This window comes from Mus caroli, chromosome 14 (genome assembly GCF_900094665.2).
Source record: "Mus caroli chromosome 14, CAROLI_EIJ_v1.1, whole genome shotgun sequence".
NCBI classification, from domain to species: Eukaryota; Metazoa; Chordata; class Mammalia; order Rodentia; family Muridae; genus Mus; species Mus caroli.
The window spans coordinates 109,534,076-109,554,294 of NC_034583.1; the positions used below are offsets into that span (position 1 = coordinate 109,534,076).

General features: G+C 44.1%; 1 protein-coding gene across 9 annotated transcripts in view; it reads left to right on the plus strand.

The window, feature by feature from the left end:
- The window catches only part of Mbnl2 (muscleblind like splicing regulator 2), a 154,159-nt gene that overhangs the window by 126,501 nt on the left and 7,439 nt on the right, over positions 1–20,219 (plus strand). For 4 of the 9 annotated variants that reach the window (XM_021181445.2, XM_021181450.2, XM_029468935.1 and 1 more), the window contains 2 exons: positions 155–190; positions 1,458–1,552. The exons of 2 other annotated variants lie outside the window; for them this stretch is intronic. In XM_021181445.2, the coding sequence (XP_021037104.1) occupies positions 155–190; positions 1,458–1,552 (131 nt within the window). The remainder of the gene's footprint in view (positions 1–154; positions 191–1,457; positions 1,553–20,219) is intronic. 3 more of the 9 variants (XM_021181449.1, XM_021181452.1, XM_029468936.1) reach the window with 1 other exon arrangement.

The window sequence follows — 20,219 nt, forward strand, 5'->3', positions numbered from 1 at the left end:
ATCTCTCTGCTAATACTGACGATGTGAACGGCCCTAAGAACTGTGTAAACTAACCTCCTTGTGCTTCGATCTCACTCTGAATGTTAACTCTAAACCGCTAACCTGTTTCTTTCCCTTTTATTCACCTTTCCCTCCCCCCATTGCATGACTTCAGGGTCAGTTTTGTGCATGACACCCGCTACCAGTATTGGTAGGTTCCAACCTTTTTTTATTTGTCTTTTATATGATGTGCAATGCCTTCACTGTTTGACATGTATTTCAGAGACAGTAGAGAATACTTTAGGAAGTAGATCTGAAGGCTTAATAGCTTTAGAGTTAACGTGTAAACTATGCTTGTGTATTTAAGAGAGTGATGGTTTTTTAATGTGACCTCTTAATGCTAGAACGATCACCACAGAGATGTGAAACCACAAGTGCAAGTGTGCTTTTTTTAAAAAAAAATGATTTGTGTTGTTTCTCTTTATAGTTTATCTGGTTTAGCATGAAGCAAGCAGAGGCAGGCTAATTTCATCAGTGTTTTAAAGTTTCATAGTGGTGTGTGCCTTTACCTCCTCTTTGCTGTGTGTTAGAGTTATCAGAGTTTCCCAGAAGTATTTATTTTTGGAAAACAATTATACTTGGATGTGTTTTGAGACCAAGTGCCTGAACTACGCTACTTACTTCTCTTTTTAGAGGGCAGACTTATTTTTAATGGCTTTGGTTTTTTTAGTATTGTTTTTGCTTTGCTTATTTTTGTGCCTCCACATGCATTCCCTTAGATGGGGAATTTTAACCGCGGGGTCTTCTCTCGAATTCAGGACCTTGGCACACAAGTCTGTCTTCAGGGCAGCTGATCCATCTCCCTTACAAATTCAGAAAGTCAACACTGGCAAAAATGGATCTGGTTACTTCGTAGTAACTGCTCTAGAATTTACACCAAAGCCATTTCTCTTGCCTCACTTTTTAGTGACCAAAGTAAAACATGGAGCCACTGAAATCCACCTTACAGATATGCTTCCAAATTTAAGAGAAAAATGGTTTTTGGTTTAATCACAATTGATTCCAAAGTTCATCCTATTCTAAATTAGGCCCTCTGAGCCTGTGACGTTTTGGAATTTATGATCAGTCCACTTGGTTCATTGGGTATTACCTATCATGTATTGAGAAGCAGCTGTAGCTATGGTCATGATGTCATCCTCTGAATTGGGAATAGCTCTGTTTTGATCAAAGCAATGCGCTTTGGGCTCTCTGGGAATCACTGATTGTGTTTGAGAACTTCCTTTAACTGTACTTGTAATAAGCTATTTTCCCTTTTTATTTCTCTCCCATGCTCCCTTGCTTTGCACTGTGATCGCATGCCATCTGCTGGTTAACCCATGATGGCTTGCTGCTCTGATATTCACCATGCCAAATACCACTTCTATTACCATAATGCTACACCCTCCTGTTCATTGCTCCCATGGTTCCCCTCCTGAAAGTACCCATGATGCACAGCGCTACGTCCGCCACTGTCTCTGCAGCAACAACTCCTGCAACAAGTGTCCCCTTCGCAGCAACAGCCACAGCCAATCAGGTTTGCTCCTTTTAAAGCTTTTCTTTCACAAATCCCGAACTCTAAATGAGTGCTGATATTTAAAAAAAAAATTCTCGGTGAGAATTTTTTTTTCATGTTTATCCATCCAATTTTATTTTTTAATTAGTTCTATAGCAAGCATTTGTGGACAGGTTGCACTTATTTAGAGTTAACATTTACTGCAAATAATGATGTAGCTATGTTTTGTGTTGCACTGTTTGTTTTCGTACCTAATATTGTGTAATTAACCTGACAGGCTTAAGTTCCTTTTAGTACAGTGTTGCTTATCCAGTGTTTTGTGAGTTACCACATGAGGAACGTAGAACTGTGCCTGTGGAGGCTCCCAAACCAGCTCTGCTTTGATTCGGCTCATTCTGTGGTGGGAGAAAAACGGAAATTCTCCTCCCATCCCCTAAGCGTCAAATTTGACGTCCGAATAATTCTCACGAAAACTGACCTTAGTCACGGGTGTTGACTCAGTACACCCTGGAAGATCTGCTCAGATCCGGTGTAAGAGCCACGCCACCCTAAGAGACCAGTGTGCTAGCAGTGTGCCGGGCTCCCACCGCTGGCTTTAGCTGAATATGAGAGTGTACTATGTCGCTTTAATGCATGTGCCCCTCGGACCTGGGGCGCCTCCCGTTGGGGAGAGCCAGTGGGCTGCTTCCTGCTCTGTGGTCACAAGCTGACTGTGTCTCTGACCCTGCTTAGCCAGTTTACACACATGCTTGTCGGCCACAAGGGACGTGTGTGAGGCGGTGAGCTGTGCTCTTATCTCACAGAGGAAAGCACCTCCACACCGAGGCCCTCCCTTCAGAGAATAATTTGGGAGTTTTTTGTTTGTTAGCTTTTTATTTTTTCATTTTGTGTTTTCTTTTAAATAAACTCAACTATGCTGAGAAAAGATGAAAAGGATTTTTTTTTTTTAAATGTGGGCTGAGACCTTGGGAGGACGGCCAGGCCAATAGGTGAAATGGTAAGTTAAACACAGGGAGAGGGTGTGCCGGAGTGTGGGTGGCTGTCTCCCAGCTTCAGCCTGCAAGCCAGAAGGACAGGTTCACCTCCAGCATGAATCGTGAGCCTAGTGCTCTGGGCTTGCTCTAAAGGAGAGGCAGGTCTACACTGGAGGGCAAGAATAAATGCTACCCTCTGCTGTGTCCTAAGAAAGCAGACTTAAGAGAAGTAGCAAGGCTAGTAGACAGCAGGGACAGAATAAGAGGACAGTGGCCATCTCTCTGCTCTCCGTAAGCGCCAACTTGGCCTTTAAGGAACATCAGCTTGCATCCACTTATGCGTGAGGCACAAGTGAGAAATGGCCTAGTGACTCTTCAGTGCTGTTTGTAGAAAGCAGTGAAGTAGTCACAGTACAGAGAGGCTTATTACCTAAGTGTGCAAGGGAGGAGGGAGTGTACAGGTTAGCTGGAACCCTAAGTATGCCCCTTCTGGGTGTGATTGATAAAGGAACTAACAAGTTTAACTTCGATTTAATCCAGAGCAGGGAAACTAGAGGAGACCTGAGTGTCTGCCCCAATCCTAGATTGCTTATGAGTTTTGTGATTTGTTAAGACGGTTGCTGCCCCGGTGCGGCACATTGTTGGTGAATAGAAATGGGGTGTCAGTCCCCGTGAAGGTCTGCTTACACATGGGGACAAAGCACAGAAAAATCAGATTACTGCAGTAGAAGCTTTTCAGATATGATATTCATTATCTAGCTCGATGAATTCTGAAGAGCCAAGTGACTACCAAAGAGCTCTAAGCAGGAAGCTCAGCGGTGGCTAATGACTGTGGAATTACAGGTTATCGTCGTGTTAAAGTTCACTCTGTAAATGCCAATCGCACCAGGCCCATGTGACCTACGAAAGTCAATAAAAACTCATGAGCCTGGAGATTTGTGCGTGCTTGGCAGAGGAGAAGCTCAGGAAGGAGGAAGTGGGGGCGGGGCTGCGGAGGGCGGAGCTCACTGAGTGACAGGCACCCTGCTCTAAGTCAAGAGCCAGCTGTGCTTGCCACAAAACGCAGTTGTGTTTCAACCGTGTTTTGGCTAATTCAGATTGCCATTTCAAACGCTGAAAACGCCATAGGTACTCCGAATCACATGCAAGCGATTTGAAGGAGAAGGGGGGTGCACCGGAACTCCCCAGGTCAGCCTCCACCCAGAGCATTTTACACTAGCCCCCCCTGGAGACACATCACCATAGATGGCTTCAGCCTAAATGCCCAGAAAAGTCTCTCAACCTTAGACTAGCAGTTTGAGAAAGACAGAATATAAATACATTCTGGAATTTTTATTTTATTTTAAAGAAATAGCTGCTTAGCTCTAAAAATACATAGTAAACAAAAATATAACAAGCAAATTTATCAAGTTATTTTCTGATATAATTGTTATTTTTGGATATAACTTAATCTCAATATATTAAATTATAAATAACAACAACAACAAACAATAACAACAACAACAATATAAACCACTTACTCCATAGCACGTATGATACTAAATGTTCTCTCATTTTACATAGCTTGACTCTATTACATAGTGTGTCTGTGTGTGTGTGTGTGTGTGTGTGTGTGTGTGTGTGTGTGTGTGTGTAATAGATACCACTAGATCCTCACTGTGGTTTTATGAGACTGGTAAAATGTTCATCTTTCTCACTTTATAGGTGGTAAAACTTAAGCAACATTTACCTGCATTAACTGAAGTGTCACGGCTCATAAATGGCCTGGTGGGTTTACAGCAGGCAGTTGGCCGCAGAGCTCTTCCTCTTCTGTTGATTGGTAGTGTGCTGCCTTCTAGATAATAATGAACGCTCAAAAGTCACATCTCACAACATAACTATCAGGCAGGGGTCACCGTAAATGCGAATCCTGTAAGGGAGAAGAAGCAGCCGTGTGAGTGTCTCCAACTAGGGAGGACACACAACTGGGAAGATGAGCATAGGCAGAGAGGCCAGCTACTGAGATGAGCCCCAGGTCCTGTTTAGAAATCATACTCTAGACCTCACTAGGGTTAGAGTTAGGTAACCTTATGACCCGAGAACATTACCTATAATGTCTAAAGAATAAATCTAAGAAAGAGTTAGCTAGCAGTCTTAGTAAGCTGGGTGTGAGGGCACTTTTCTTGTTTAGACTCAAAGACTGGCATCTCCCACTGTCAGAACGCCTAGGCAGCGATAAAAAAGAAATCACATGCAAGTGAATCAGCTTCAGCCTGGTCACAAGACTGGAATGTGTGAAGCTGATGCAGAATAAACAACTTAGTGTGTAGTTACCTAATTTTTTTCATTATAGACATTTTGTCTTAATAATAGACAGGTGAGGGCTAAAATTCCTATAACCTAAATGGTTACAGAACTGTGCTTTCAGGTTTTTTTTTTTTTTTTTTTTTTTTTTTTTTTTTAGTGTTTTGGATTTTCAAACTCAAATATATTTTACACGTTAGTATACAGGTACAGCAGAGGGGAGGGGAGGGACATAGAGCCTAGCTGGAAGAGAGCCAGTGATTGGATTGGTCAGTGTACGGGTGTGGCCCAGAGTATGCCTGACTGTAGGTGGGCACTGATCTTAATGTTGCCCACATTAGGGATCTCAGGCAGAATAGTCTCGGGAACAGAAGCTAAGAAGACTAGACAGTTGGATTTGAGGTTGGAGAGTCTGCAAAGACTTGAAACATTTTAACAGGATCCTGAACTGAAACAATGACAGCTGGCCAGAGCTGGCTTGGCCTTTGCATGTTACATTGGAGAGTAACTTAAAGCCAAAGACAAAAGTCAAAACACCTTCACGCTATGACAGACATAACTTAAAGCCAAAGACAAAAGTCAAAACACCTTCACGCTATGACAGAACTCATCCAAAGAACTCTCTCTCTCTCTCTCTCTCTCTCTTTCTCTCTCGTGGCAGAAAGAAATGTGGGAAGGCATGAAAGGTTCCCACAGAAAGTAATTTCTTAGGCTCTGAGTTCTTTCCAGAGCAGTAGCTTGGTAGCTTCATTGGTCATATGCATCTAGTGTACCTACCCCAATATGTTGTTACGGAGAACTACGGAAGCCTAGAGCCCCACAGGGGTGCACAGACTCCCCTCAACTGTAAAGAGATGCCACTCTCTCTGGCTCTGCATTATAGTTCATATAGGATAAACGAGTTCATTCTGGTTTGGGAGATGTCTGGGAGAAAAAAATTACAGCCTAAATATTAGGACTCTCTGGAGCCCCCAGACAGTGCCTTCAAAACCAAAGTCATGCGATGTTTCCAACACGGTGTGAACAAATAATTGTGTCTCCAAAACATGCCAATTCATGGTCATGGCCTTCACCCTTCACACCTCTGTAAGTCCTCTTAAGAGTGAGCTCACTCAACAGATATTCGGCCCTAAGAAATTGGTTGATAGTGTGTCCATCATGTATATATCCCATTTCCAGTTACATTTATTTATTTAGGGCATGTGTGCGCGTGCACTCACCAGCATGTATATGGAGCTCAAAAGACAACTTGCAGGAGTTGGTTCTCTCCTTCTACTATCTAGGATCTAGGGGCTGAACTCGGGTCATCTGCACCCAGTGCCTTTACCCGCTGAACCATCTCAACCCCCCATCTTTTTATTGAAATATCTGATAAGCTAGACGTTTTCATTTTTCAGACACGGCAGTTAGATATAGGTGCGTTCCATCTGACATTCAACCTCAGTAACGTTCTACCAGAAAGAGAGTACGATTTCCTGTAGCCAGAATCACCCACTGTGTTTTAACTGGCCTTTCGAAGAGCTACTTTTAAGGAAATGCTATCTCAGAGCCTTACTCACCTTCCCGGCCGCAGTGGACATAACCCAAAGCCACTGAGGTAAGGGTGTTCTGCTTCATCCCTATCACAGCTCGGCCTTGAAGGATTTCTATTATTCAGTGCCATCTGCTGGGACTATATTCAGACAAATGTAGGAGGCCGTCGGCATTTCCCCTATCCATCACTTGACCCATTTTAGAGCCTGTGTTTCTCACTAGAAAGTATCTTGGTTCTGTCGGGCTCGGTGCGGGAGGGGTGGGTAGGCTTTTGTCAGTTCTCCCTCCTGGAATACACAGCAGAGTGGCCAGCCCCCCGTGCAGAGGTTCAAACTGCCAAACACTCCTTTTTCACAGTCTGCCCTTCCCTGAGTGCTGAAGACAAAAAAGCGCTGGGGGCCCCAGAGTGATGTTGACCCTCCACCCGCTCCCAAAAACAAAGACTGCAAGCCATCGCACGGCATGCTGGGTAGAAAACCATCAGACTCCACCCCTTCACTGGTTAAGACACTATTTTGCTTGTACACTTAGTTTGAGCTCCTTGGTGACTGATTCTAACTGTCAGCGTGGAGGAGTCTAGATTTCCTGGTAGGGGGAAATGTTTTCAAAGTACAGTGCAGGGCTTAGGTGAACTGAATGAAGGAGCAAGGTAGAAGGACAGACGGAGTTGTGGTTGGCCGGTTTGTTTATTTGTTTGTTTTGTGTGCGGTTTTGTTTTATCTTTAAGAAATCAGGAAATCAGCTGGTGAGATGGCTCTACAGGTAAAAAGCATTTGCCACACGAGCCTGAATATGATTCCCAGAAGTGAGTGAAGGAGAGAATTGATTCCCGCATATGTGCATCGTGACACGCATGCACTCGTATTCACACATACACATTGTACACACACACACACACACACGCATGAGAGATCTCTCAGAAAATCAAGAGAGAACAGACCTTTCCTTTGCTGGCTTCAGAGGCAGCTGCTTCAGGGGCGCCTGCAGCGAGGCTTGATTAATGAAAATACCTACAGATTCTTTAGGGAAAGTAAGTTATGTAATCACTTTAATCCAGTACAGTTTCTTTTTTTTTTTTTCAAATAATTCACACCTCCTGGTGAGAGCCTTGAGCAGACTTTTTGTACATAGCACCTGAAGACATGGCAGCTCTAGTTCTGAGCAGCTTAGCCTGTCGGGAGAGTCCTGAGGGGCCTGGTGCGTTGTCCTACTTAGAGCTTCAGATCCTATACTCTTTCGAGTTTTGATGAGCCTTTGGGTGGGGGTTGTTTTTGAATTTAAAGTCATATTCCCCAGAGTATGTTGGTTGTCAGGCTTCTGGCATGGAGCTGTGTGGATACATAGTTCATCTTGTGTGCTATTCCCAGCTGGAGGTTTTCAAGGAAGGGCAGACTAGCTGCCACGAGTGAACTCAGCCAGTGTCCAAGGGCTCAGTGATGGGTAGGGCTTTTCTCCATCACGGCTGTTCCAAACAGAGCAAGTGTTTTCTGCATCCAAATCTGGATCGTCTTGCACTTCTGCCTGAGTGCTAGAGAAGTAACCAGTGTTTGTGTGTGTGTGTGTGTATGTGTGTGTGTGTGTTTGGGGGGGTTGGGGGGGGTCCCAAGAAACTGTGGCTGCATTTACCAGAAATGGAAGAGACAGTAACTTCCAGGATCATATAAGTTTCAGTTTATTCCAGTTGTGGAGGATGATAGAGGTCATTAGAGGTCAGTGACTTAGTAAGGAGGTATGAAATCATCAGGACATGTCCTAAGAACACGAAACCCCCTACGCAAATATCACTGCATGGCAAATAAGCCCCAAGGTAAGATTCTTACCCAAATTCTTACCTTACCCACGGTAAGATTTCTATACCCAAAGTAGCCAGGGGCATATCTCTATCTCTGCAGGATATGGGGGAGACTGGGACGTGGTAAGGTGCGGACCAACCTGGAGAATATTCAAAAGGCGAAGGCAGGGGACTCGGGAGATGGCTTTGTCAACAGGACACTTGGCTGAGCACGCTTGAGCACCTGTGCTCAGTCTGCCAGAGCCCAGAGAAAAGGCAGATGCAGAACTCCATCATCCCAGCCACGGAAAGGTGGAGGCAGGAAGATCTCAGGGTCTTACCAGGCTAGCCAGACACTCAAGCTCTGAGCTTAGCAAGGCTCAAAGCATAGGGGAAGGGACTATAGACTGGCTCACTTAGGAAACTGCCTGCTACACAAGTACTAAAACCTGGGTTTAGATTTCCAGCAGTCCATGTAGAAAGCTGAGTGTGGCAGCAGAGATCTGGAACCCCAGCAGAGACAGGCAGAACCTGGAACTCGCTGTCTGTCTGGTCTAATAGATACCTTGGAAGTTCAAACTCAATGAGAGACTTTGCCTCAAAGGAATAAGAGAGAGTATGGTTAAAGAAGACATCAGATACCAACATCTGAGCCCTACATGTGTATACACACACACACCCCACATACACATACACTGCACATATACACAACCCACATGCACATACACACATACAAATATATACATACTTAACGCACATATACATGCATACATACATATATACATACATACATATATACATACATACATTCATACATACAGTGAAAAGCAGTTGAGTACATCTGACATGGACATCTGGCTTCCACATGCACACACACACCTGTGCATGTGTGTATCACACACATGCGCAAAGGAATCCATATTCATATGAGTTAATTAAATGCTAGAAACAAGAGTGTGGTCAAATGAAAGAGGAATTCATATAAAGCCTGCTACCTTACATGATTTTTCACTTAAACCTACAACATGAACTCTCTTGTCACTTCCACACCTGAAGAAATGAAAGTTTAGGTTTGGTCATAGCGTTAATGGGTAGCAAAGGCTGCATTTGACCTTAAAGCCTGTCTCAGTCAACTTTCTGCCACGTGACCGAACACCTAAGATAATCAGCTTCATGGGGAACAACCTTCGTCTTGGCTCAGGTGGGGTTTCAGTCCATGCTTGGTTGGTCCCTTGCTTTGGGGTCTGTATCAGCATCCCAGCATCGTACATCATGACGGGAGTACAGGGCAGAAGAGGCCTCGCCCTCTCATGGCAGCCTAGGAGCTAAAGAGAGGCCAGGAGAGAACAGGTCACAGTATCACCTTCAAGGTCACCTCTCCGAGGCTCAGTTCTCCAGTGTAAATTTGCCTCTTGAAGGTTCCTATCATCACCCAACAGCAGCAAGCTGGAGATGAAGCCTTTCTTTAGCAGATGGGCCATAGCCAGAGCATTGCAAATTCAATGCGTTACACACATTTGTAACAGCACGTATAGCTTAGAAAGGATCTTAGGGTCAGCCTCAAGGTGGCTTAGCAAGTAAAGGTACTTGCAACCAGGTCCGAAGATCTAACACATGCATACACACACACACACACACACACACACCACACATACCACACACACACACACAATATATATATTGTTAAAGAGATGCTACAGTTACAGATCTAAGTAGGGGAACCGTTTAACAGTAGGGTGAGCTTTAAAAGCCTGCTTTGGTCCTGTTGGGTGACTGGCTGGGAGCACAGAGCAGAACATGCTGTGGTCACTCACGGAAAAGCAAGTGGAATACAGGCGCCCCAGGAGGCAGGAAGCTGTGTCCGTGGAAAACGCGTGGGAACCTCAAGGGGTGAGCATGCGCTCCCCATCACGTGGCTCCTCCACCAGAGAGGCGCTAGGATAAGGATTGAGGGAAGAAGGAACCCTGGGCTCTGGTGATGAATAATTACCGACAAGATCCAGAGAGGCCTTCTGACCCCGCAACCCTCCCTCACGACGTCTCCCTGTCGGGAGATGTTTTTTTACTTTGATTTGTACTAGATCAGATCGCATGACTGGTACTTCCTAACAAGGGATTATGAAGAGCTATAAGCTGTTGTAGCCGTTGGACTCCGTCACGCCTCAGCATCACATCTGACGCTCCATGATTCCTGGTCTTATCTCCATTCTCTGCTCTGTAGAACTCGGGCCCGCAGAGCGCATGTGGCTAAGCTTCCTGTATCAAGTGCAGGCGTTCACCACTGTTCTCCATGGGGTGTTTCTAAAAGCAGTATCGCTAAATTGATCACTGTGGGATGTCACTCAGTGCCCTGTAGTCATTGGCGCATCAGATGAAGAACAGTTTCAGCTAAATCAGTCAGACGTAAGTCAGTAAGTCCAAAGAGCAAATTACCACAATCATGCCATGCCTGTAAAGTGTGGTGTGAGTGCATGTTCATGTATGTGTACATGTGCATATATATGTTGAGGCCAGAGGTCGACAGTAAATACCTACCCAAATCGCTCTCCACCTTATTCTTTTTTTTTTTTTTCTTTTTTTAGTACCGTGACTGTCATTGAACCTGGACCTCTCTTTTAGCTAGATTGGCTGGTCAACAAGTCCCAAGCGTCCTCCCTCCCCCGGCCCCTCCCCTCCCCTCCCCCACCACCTCCCAGCACTGGGGCTGTAATGAAAGCACAGTGCACTTGGGCTTTTATATGCGTGCTGGAGATCCCAACTGATGTCCCCTTGCTCATGTGTCAAGCACTTTTCCCACTGAGCTCTCTCTCCCGCCCTAGATTAACATGTTTATGTGACACACGTTACATTATAAATTGTTAACAGGAGCTAGAATCACTCAACAAAGTGCCTTGCCCAACTCACATAAATTAGCAAAGTACGCAAGCCTAGGTCCCATTTAGAGCAGTCTTTTCTCCATTTTGGCAGCTGCCTTCCCGGGAAAGTGCTTTCAATGATCAAGGAAGGGCCCCAAGGATGGTAGGACACACGGACAGCACAGATGTAACTCAGGCCATCACCCAGCTTGAAGCACTTGTCAAGTGCCAAGCGCCATGCACAGCATTTGATGTGAATTCTCTCTCTGAAAGCACAAATGTCCCTGAAGGGACCATCAGAGATGCTGAGGAATATGCCCAGGGTTATCCTGCAAAGCCAGATTTCAAACTTCTCTAAACTTCTAAATCTCCATGTTATAATAAAACCCTAGAGTCTTGGACTGGCTTGCTCCCGGCTATACAAGGATGAGAAACTTGGTCTCCTAACAGTACATTTAGGCCTTTTTTGCTCCACCAAAGCATGGTTTACATAGCATTGGTAGCTATAAGAACTTATGGAAATATGGAACTTAGCTTCCTCCTTGGAGCACAGAAGGGCTTGTGAGTAAGCAAAGATATCAGAGAAGTTGACCTTTGTTTTCCTATGCGTATTTTCCTGGTGTCAAGTCGTGCCTGTCCCATCAATCCAAACGTCTGTATGTGCCACTGCTGTTCCACAGTAAACACTGGGGCCATAAAACAGCTTTTGTTCCATGGGTTCAGGACGGACAAGGGCATTGCTTGAAAAGATTCCTATTGCTCGTGTTCTTTTCTGGGCTCTTCAGACCCTTGAAACATGAACGTGGACAGAGGTTTAAAAAGGGAGACCTAAGAAATGAGTAAAGGTAAAGATGAAGTCCGTTGTGTGCTCTGCCCCTGGAAGGAAGAAGAATTCTATTGTGTGCCCTGCCCCTGGAAGGGAGAAGAATTCTATTGTGTGCCCTGCCCCTGGAAGGGAGGAGAATTCTATTGTGTGCCCTGCCCCTGGATGGGGAATTGAGTTACTTGTTGGAAGTTTATGTCAGTTTGTTAAGCATAAGTGGACAGTCCCTGCTAACTTTTGAAGCATATGCAGGAATTACGTGAGAAGTGAACTCTTCAAAGTTGAGCTGCAGACATTTATTTGTTAAACAAGATTAGTTCAAAGAAATGTCCATGAATAGTCATTGTCTCTAAGCACAGGAATCTAGAAATAATAAATAAATAATGTAGCTTGTGGAAATATTTACATTTTGTAGCTTTGACTAAAATTAAAACAGTGTCAAAGGCTGAGGCTGGGGCTCTCTGGAAGAACACTTGCCTCGCATGTTTGAGGTCCTAGGTTCAACCAAAAATAAAAAGATAGTTTAGTGTCATCATATAATACTATACTAGGAGTGGGATATAGTTTAGATTTCCATCATAGAGATGGGGCATATCAAGCATAAAAGAGGATGAATGTCTTGCTCATAGTGTGTCGACAAAGCCTGCAGCTGGGGTGACCCATGTCTACCTGGGGAGAAGGCGTGCTGCCCATCGGGGATATCAGACTCCTCTGGTGGTGGTCACTGTTCACACAGCGCTGGCGCATAAGCACTGTACTCTTACAATAAAAGGTCTCAGTTTGCAAAAATGATTATCATGAGCCAACAGTCAAAAATTAAATGGAAAAAAAATCAGAGAAATTCAGTCTGGCTTCATTCGGTGTTGTAGAAAGGGGAGCAAATGCCTTTGATATTCTAAAATATCTTAATCTCATTCAAAAACCAAGCATATTTCCAACATACCATTCAAACCTATATTTAAGTGCACAATGGAATTATTTGAGTAGCTGTTTCAATAGAAACTGAAACCAAATTTTGATTTAAGATTATGAATCCTAAAATAATAGCCCTAGGGAAAGAGACCCACCTTTCATCAAAACCTCTATCGGACTCCTTATGTGCAACATTTTATTCAATACTCATTATTGCTCTGTGAAGTACCTCATGCCTTTTCTAGATGAGAACAAATTACAGAGAATAAACAGCCCACAACTCAAGCAAGCATGCAGCTGGACATGTTTAAACCCCAGGCATGGAATCCTACAAGCCCCGTGCTCCCTGGCACATTTGAAGGGACTGAGGCGTGTGGTCTGTGTAGGGACCGGCTGTTAGGAAACCCTGCCAAGTCATACTTAGGAGAGTAAAGTTCAGCAGCTCAGCCTTCACCCAGCGTGCACGAGGGAGGGAATGTGTTCGGCTGTCAGTACCAGATGACAGAAAACAAGAAGTCCGAGTTCATCTTTAAATATTTTAACCATGTCACATGTCCTCGTGGAGATGGAGACTTCCTGACATCTAAGTTTTGCATCAGAGTTGTCTTCAAATCCTGGTGGTCTTCGAGATTGACAAAGAAACTCCGATTTCAGCTCAGTGACAAAAAACCAGGCTGTGGGGCAAAAGCATTCCAGAGTAGAAAGCCACCTGGGAAAGGGTGGACCCCAAGGCCTTTCATCCCAGAGCCAAACCAGAGGCTCTCAAAGATATATATATATATATTTTTTTTTAAGAGGTAGTTCTTCTCCATTGTCTCCATAGAACTTTCTTGTCCACAACCTCAGGTAAACTGAGTGTCACTAGTTAAGAAAGGGTGTTCTGGGCAGCCTGCATGCAGGTGATGGGTGAAATTGATCAACTGGGCGTTTCATTTAGTTCTGTAAAGACACAGAGCTAAGAAGTCAGCTGAGCAGATAGGGGCAGGTTGGGTGCAGAACCAGGGATCCCATTTTAAAACCAGACACAGGAAGGGTGGGAGGTGAATAAGGTTCACATAGCCAGACACAGTATGAAACGCACTGTCGATAGACCGTTTGAAACCACAGCACCCAGAAGGCCACACAGCAAGAGGGTTGGTTTCAGGTCAGGGGACAGTGTGAGCTGCATGAGACATAGTCTCAATAAAACCAGGGCTGGCGGTGTAGCTCAGGGATAGAGTGTTCCCATCATGTCTGCATAAATCCCTGGTTCAGTTCCCAGCACTTAAAACGCACAGGTCAAGGGAAAGAAAAGTCAGAGGTGGTGTTTAATTGGTGTGGGTTTCGATTAAGAGGAAAAGTTCTGGAGGTGGGCTGTGTTGAGAATTGCAGAGCAAAGTGACTGTCTCATGTCACGGAGCCACCATCAGAGATGCTTCGAGTAGATTTTATTTTATGTATACTTTAGCACATTTTTTAAATGGACAGGGTTTACCTGAACATGTCTCCAATAAAAGGGGAGGGGGAACTAAGAAAGCTGCCAGAGGACCTCGGTTACAATCTTATTTGTAAGATGACTCTTCTCATGATAAAAATTCTTCCTTGTCCCTGTGCCCCCCTTTCAAAGTTCCGTCTTCACAAGGACACTGACTGTGTGCAGCTGTGGGGTTTGCCTCAGTGGACTGAATCTGTTAAGTGAGGTTTATCCTGGGACCGCAGACATTATCAAAAAGCCCACGCTTCATTCAGTGGCTGCATGTCCTCTTGCTTCTTCTCAGCAGTGGATATTAGGAGCTAGCTATACTGCTGGGGCCCTGGGAATGAGGCAGTGCAAAGACAGCCCATTTCCTCGTGGGCCTTACATAATAAAAGGTATAGGCAGGCAATGAAGAAATGTACAAATGATTATAGTAAAAGTAATTATGGGATGCAGATCACCTCAGAGAGACCCAACCACTGATAGGGACATTTAGTAATAAGGAAACAAAGAGAGTGCAACTGCTGTCCTTGATAAAGCATCTGTCTCTGGCATCATCTTGTCATTTCTTACAGCAGAGTGTTTCTGGACTTCCTGGGGAGTTGTTGGGAGAGCTGGTTGTGACCTCCTCTAAATGCCCACTGCACTGTAGAGGTACTAGGGTGCCACAAACAAGCAAAGTGAGAACAGAGGCCCAGACAGCTACCAACCATAGCTGGGGGGGGGGGGCACAGACGTGACTCTGGTGTCTCTCACATCTACTCTCTGGTTTGTTTGTTTGTTTGTTTGTTTTCCTTTATACTTGAGGTTTATACAAAACTGAGTGGCTAAATTAAACTCTCTCACACACACGCGCGCGCGCGCAACCACACACACATGCACACACGCACACACACACACACACACACACGCACACGCACACGCACACAGGCAAAGAGCTAAAATGGAGTTTCAAGATCTTCACTGTGCTGGAAGCTGTTGACCAGAAGCAGTTGACTGACAGTCGCATTCCCCGCCCTCAAGGGGCGGTACCAACGCAGAAAGCTGCACCTCCACATCCAGTACTTCACACCAACCTCCTCTTCATCCCGCTGAATTTAACCTTTGGTGGTGTTTTGGCCATTGGTGCCTTAAAAGCCAGTTCCTAATAGTCTGAGTTACACATTCTGTCCTTTTGTGAAAACAGATACTGCAGCCCGACTGTGCCCGGGATCCCAGGCCAGACACCTTTGTAGTGAATGCAAAAGCAGGGTAGGAGGAGAGTTGGGGACTTGTGCTAAGAACAGCAGGAGCTCATCTTCATGGAATTTTTTTTTTTAATTCTTGACCTGAATCTTTAATTTATTACTGTGAGGAACACCACACAATTGTAAAAAAGAAAAAAAATTCTATATTGCGTGAACAAATCTTTCTGAAATTTCTTTATAGTTGTCATATCAACCAATTAATCATTTAAAAAATAAAAATATTTGCTTTGGATCCTTTTTTAATCTCTTGGACACTGACATATTCTTATTCATTTTTCATTTTTGAGTTGTTAACTTGTAACCCGTGAAAGCTTTAAGATAAGTCTGATGTCAAGATAAAAAAGATAGTAGACACATTGATTATTGTCCGTTTATATAACAAAGCCTGTCTTGATGTTGCCTAAGTTAGCTTTTACATGTAAACTTTTTTCTTAGATTCAGCATCCATGCCTAGAGATCTGAATCAGCAAAACCATTCATGCATGGGCTGCCTGTTTAATCTCAGCCTCACTTCCTACAAATATCATTGCAAATATTCTAAATGATTTAGGATATTTGCTTTAATAATATGGCCCCAGTTTTATATATTTTGATACAGTAGGAAATGTAGCCTTCTTTAACATATACAGTCAGCATTTGGAAAGCATAGTTTTAAAGTTCTTTGGCCAGCAGCTTTGGTGCTTGGTTTTCTTGTAGGAACAGCCCTGGTGTTATGGCTCCATGCTTACCCAGAGATGCTCTGAAAGGGGAGCGTCCTATGGATGGAGACAGGGTCTTTCAAAGACAGGTTCTCCATGGCATTCTTTCTGACCGGACTCCTTAGGTGAGCGCAGTCCTCGGTGCTTCCTGCAGAAGTCCTAACCACAGCAGTCCCTCCAGGTGCCTTTTACAGCTTTGTTCAGCTCATGGCATGGTCAGTAAGGGACTCCTGTGTACTGTACTGTACTGGAAAGTTCAGTGTGGTGCAAGCCTGGGGTGTGGAGATATGTGGAGTAAAGAGCTTATCATGTGAGTTTGAAAACATTAGCTCGAACCTGCAGCATCCACAAACAAAGCTGAGCATAGGGGCGTGGATGCATGATCCCAGCACTGGAGAACCTCAGGCCGAGATTCTGGAGCCCAAAGGCCAGAATCAGTCAGGCCAGCCAAATCAGTGAGAGACCCTGTCCCTCAAATATGGTGATGAGCAATTGAGGAAACACCCTGCCCGTATAGACCTCTAGCCTCCACATTCATGCACACACACATACACACACATGCACGCATGCACACATATGCATTCACATACACCCCCCATATATATATATATATTTATTTATAAAATGTATGCATGCATTCACACCACACACATGCATGTACACACACATGCATGTATTCACACCATACACATGCACACACACATGCATTCACATCACACACATGCATACACACTCATCCATACACACACATAAGTGCACACATGTATGTATTCACAACACACACACACACACACACACACACACGTAGACAACTAGTTCCTGGGCAGCTATGGCTTACCCTGCCTGCTTCCTTTCTTCCTGGCTCTCATTTGACCCCTCAGGTCTAAGGTGTTATTTTAAGTTTTGCCTTCTTTCACAGCTGCAGATCAAACATAATCTCATAGCTATTCTTCATAAATAAGCACTTTTCAATATTTACAATAACACCAGGGAAAAAGATCGAGAAAAGAAAATAAATGGGGGTGGGGAAAGCTGCCTTATCCTTTTACCTTACCCCTTAGTGTATGTAAGAACAAGTCATTTTTAGGGGACATACATGAGAATCTCATATACTTTCAATTACAACAGAGTATAATATGTTAGTGGAAGATGAGCTGAGGCTAGCCCTCCTATCTCAGAGTAAAATGAAAAAAATGAGCCTTGGGATTCTCCCACAGGTGGAAGACAGAAGCCGGGACTAGCCTGGGAAAGAGAAGCCTTGCTGTCAGGTGCACGAAGAAAGCCCCTGTCTTGATTCCTACCCCAGTGGATAGGCTAGCCCTGCACCCCCATCATGAATGTGTGAAGAGAATTCCAATCCTGTGGCAGGAAAACTCAGTCCCCTAAGGACAGAGGACATGGGTGATGAGCCATCTATAAGGGGAAGTGGCTGGTCTTCCCCTTTAGTTTGCAATATCAAGCATTCCTAAGCCCCTTATTTCCTTACATTATACATTACTATATTATCATATTTCAACCACATTATAGTTGTGGACACCATTTTTAAAAGCCATCTAAGTGATTTTATTTATATGGCATTTGAAAACATGGGGAGGGGCGGGGGAGTTGTTTGTGATGAGCTTGTGATATGTGGCTTGGGAAGAAACTATCTAACTGAATCAGTCATGCTGGGGTAACTGAGGGTGTTTCAGAGTACACATGCAAGGACCAGTCTTGTCTTAGTGTGAGGACCCTCCAGCAATAGCTTCAGAGGCCCTGGATTTCGAGGCCATGATCAAAGTCGCACTGCAATGCACCCAGGGGTCTAGATGCTTCCACACAGGACTTGTTTAATATGACACGTGGATGCTTGTTCCCAAGTCAGGACCTTCCACTTACAGACTTTATCTGTGTAACATGCCCGTGTGGGCCTTGGTCAATAATCTTTAATGAGGGTGGTGTTAACATTTTTCATATAGAAGACCCAGTTACTAATATTTTATATGACAGGTTTTTTAATATTAAAACATATTCCTAAAGTCTTCCTTTATTAACCACAGAATGGAGGGGGAAACGTTCAGCACCAGTGAAGATAGAGTCTGTGTTCCCAGCACACACCTGTAATCCCAGCCTACACCTGTTTCAGGAGTAGTGGATTAGAGGCAGAATGGTCAGAACTTCAAAGTCATACTTAACTACACAGCAAGTCTGAGGCCAGCCTTGGGCTAAATGAGACCCTGCCTCCAAATTAATTTTAAGATAACCTTTTGACATATCCTTCCATGTGTGGCAATCAGAATACTGTGTGGGTTTTGCCTCTCTGGAAACATCAGAAACATCATCATTTTTGGTGACAGTAACAGCTGCCATATAAGAGACTTGTGTGGCTATAGAGCAAAGAAGAAGAGAAAAAGAACAGTAATAGGTGTGAGCAGGGCATCGTAAAAAGAACACAGAGAAGAGAGGGGTTGGGAAACACCTCTTCAACGGAGCACATCTTAGCACGTACAAGACCATAGGTTCAGTCCCCATCACAGAAAAAGAAGTAAAGAAATAATATCCAATGGTAGAAAACAGGCAAGTCTCTGTTATACTTTAAAGGAAATAAGTTCTGTTTCAGAAAATAGGGAAATGTCCTTTAGAGCCCTGTGACCATGGGAAACGTCTTCTAACATATTTGCCATGTTTAGACATTTTTCTCCAGTGGAATTTCGGTTTGCTGGCCACATCTTCCTGTGTGTTTCTGGCCCCAGCCTGGAGAACTGTTCTTTTTATCTATATATGACAAAAAGTGAAGACAGTTTGTAGCAATAATGTATTTTCCCAAGATATTTCACATATCACAAAAGGCTACAGTGTCTTTTGCAGTCTTAGAGGCTCTGCTCTTGCCTGCATTGCCTGCTATCCCATAGTTCAGCTGATGGTCATGTGTGAATGGGGCACTATCTTCAGTTTCTTCCTCTGTATTCATCCATTCAACCAGATACTGCTGATTCCTGTGTGCCCAGCCCTCATCCTAGACACCAGGGGCATAAAGATGAATTAGAGATCCCTTCTGGGGAATCTGCTAAGGACTCGGTTAATGTACCTACCTGAAAATATCCACTATAACTTCAAGTTTTTGGTACCAAGAACCTTTGAGGTTCTACACAAGTATTTTATAAGGTATATTTTATCTACCACTCCAAAGTCAGCATAAAGATAGCTCTTGATGGCTAATCACAGGGAAAATTTAAGGGAAACAATCCCTTGTTCTTCTTAAGTTGTTTTGGGTTTGGGTTCATGAATGTATCCACTGAGATGTCTTCCACATATCATCAAGCTAAGCAAAGCTATTCTTAATGAGCATAGTATTTGAGCTGCCATCTCCGAAGATACAGTTTTGAATCTTGGCAATGAGTGTTTTCTGTAGGGAGTGTAAATTTTTCTAGAAGCCACATAGAAACTTACCCTTTTGAGAGTAATTCAGTTCCTAAAGATGACTCACGAGGAGTATACTCAGAAGCATTGGTAGTTGTCACTGAAACACTAATGCAATCCCATGATTCTTTGCACCCTCCCACAGGAAAACTGGCCAAGTCAGTTGTTGAGTTCATGGTGCTGATGAGTTCAAATTCAGTGATTCTGTTTCTGCACAAACTGTTTCATTTTCACCCAAGTCCATTTCACATCCTGGTCAGATCTCTTCCAAGTGATGGATGGCTCATTCTAAATCCATCATCATTAAGAAGGAGACAAGATAACATGAATATTTCATAGCTGATGATTGAGTCAGGGGCAGGATGGTCATATTTTCTTTTTAGCCATTGGGCTTCTTCTGGTCTAGTGCCCTAGACCTGGGAGTGAGCACTAAATGTCTGGAAGTTGCAGGATTGACTCCCCAGTACACATTCTCCCCAAGTGCCACCAACTTCCCTGCCACTGTCTGCCCTGACTTGCTACAACTATTGCTCAACCCTGGAAGCATCAGTCTAGACTCAGTTGGGTCTCTCCTCCAAGGAAGTGAGTCTGGCGCATATGCACACCAATAACCTGTTGCTGAATCCAGAGATGGATCTGAGCCACACAGGATCGTTCTCTGTAATGTGGATCATTCACAGAACTTTCTGCTACTTGGCCTTGAAAGGTTTAGTATTTCCTTAGACAAGGCTAGCCCA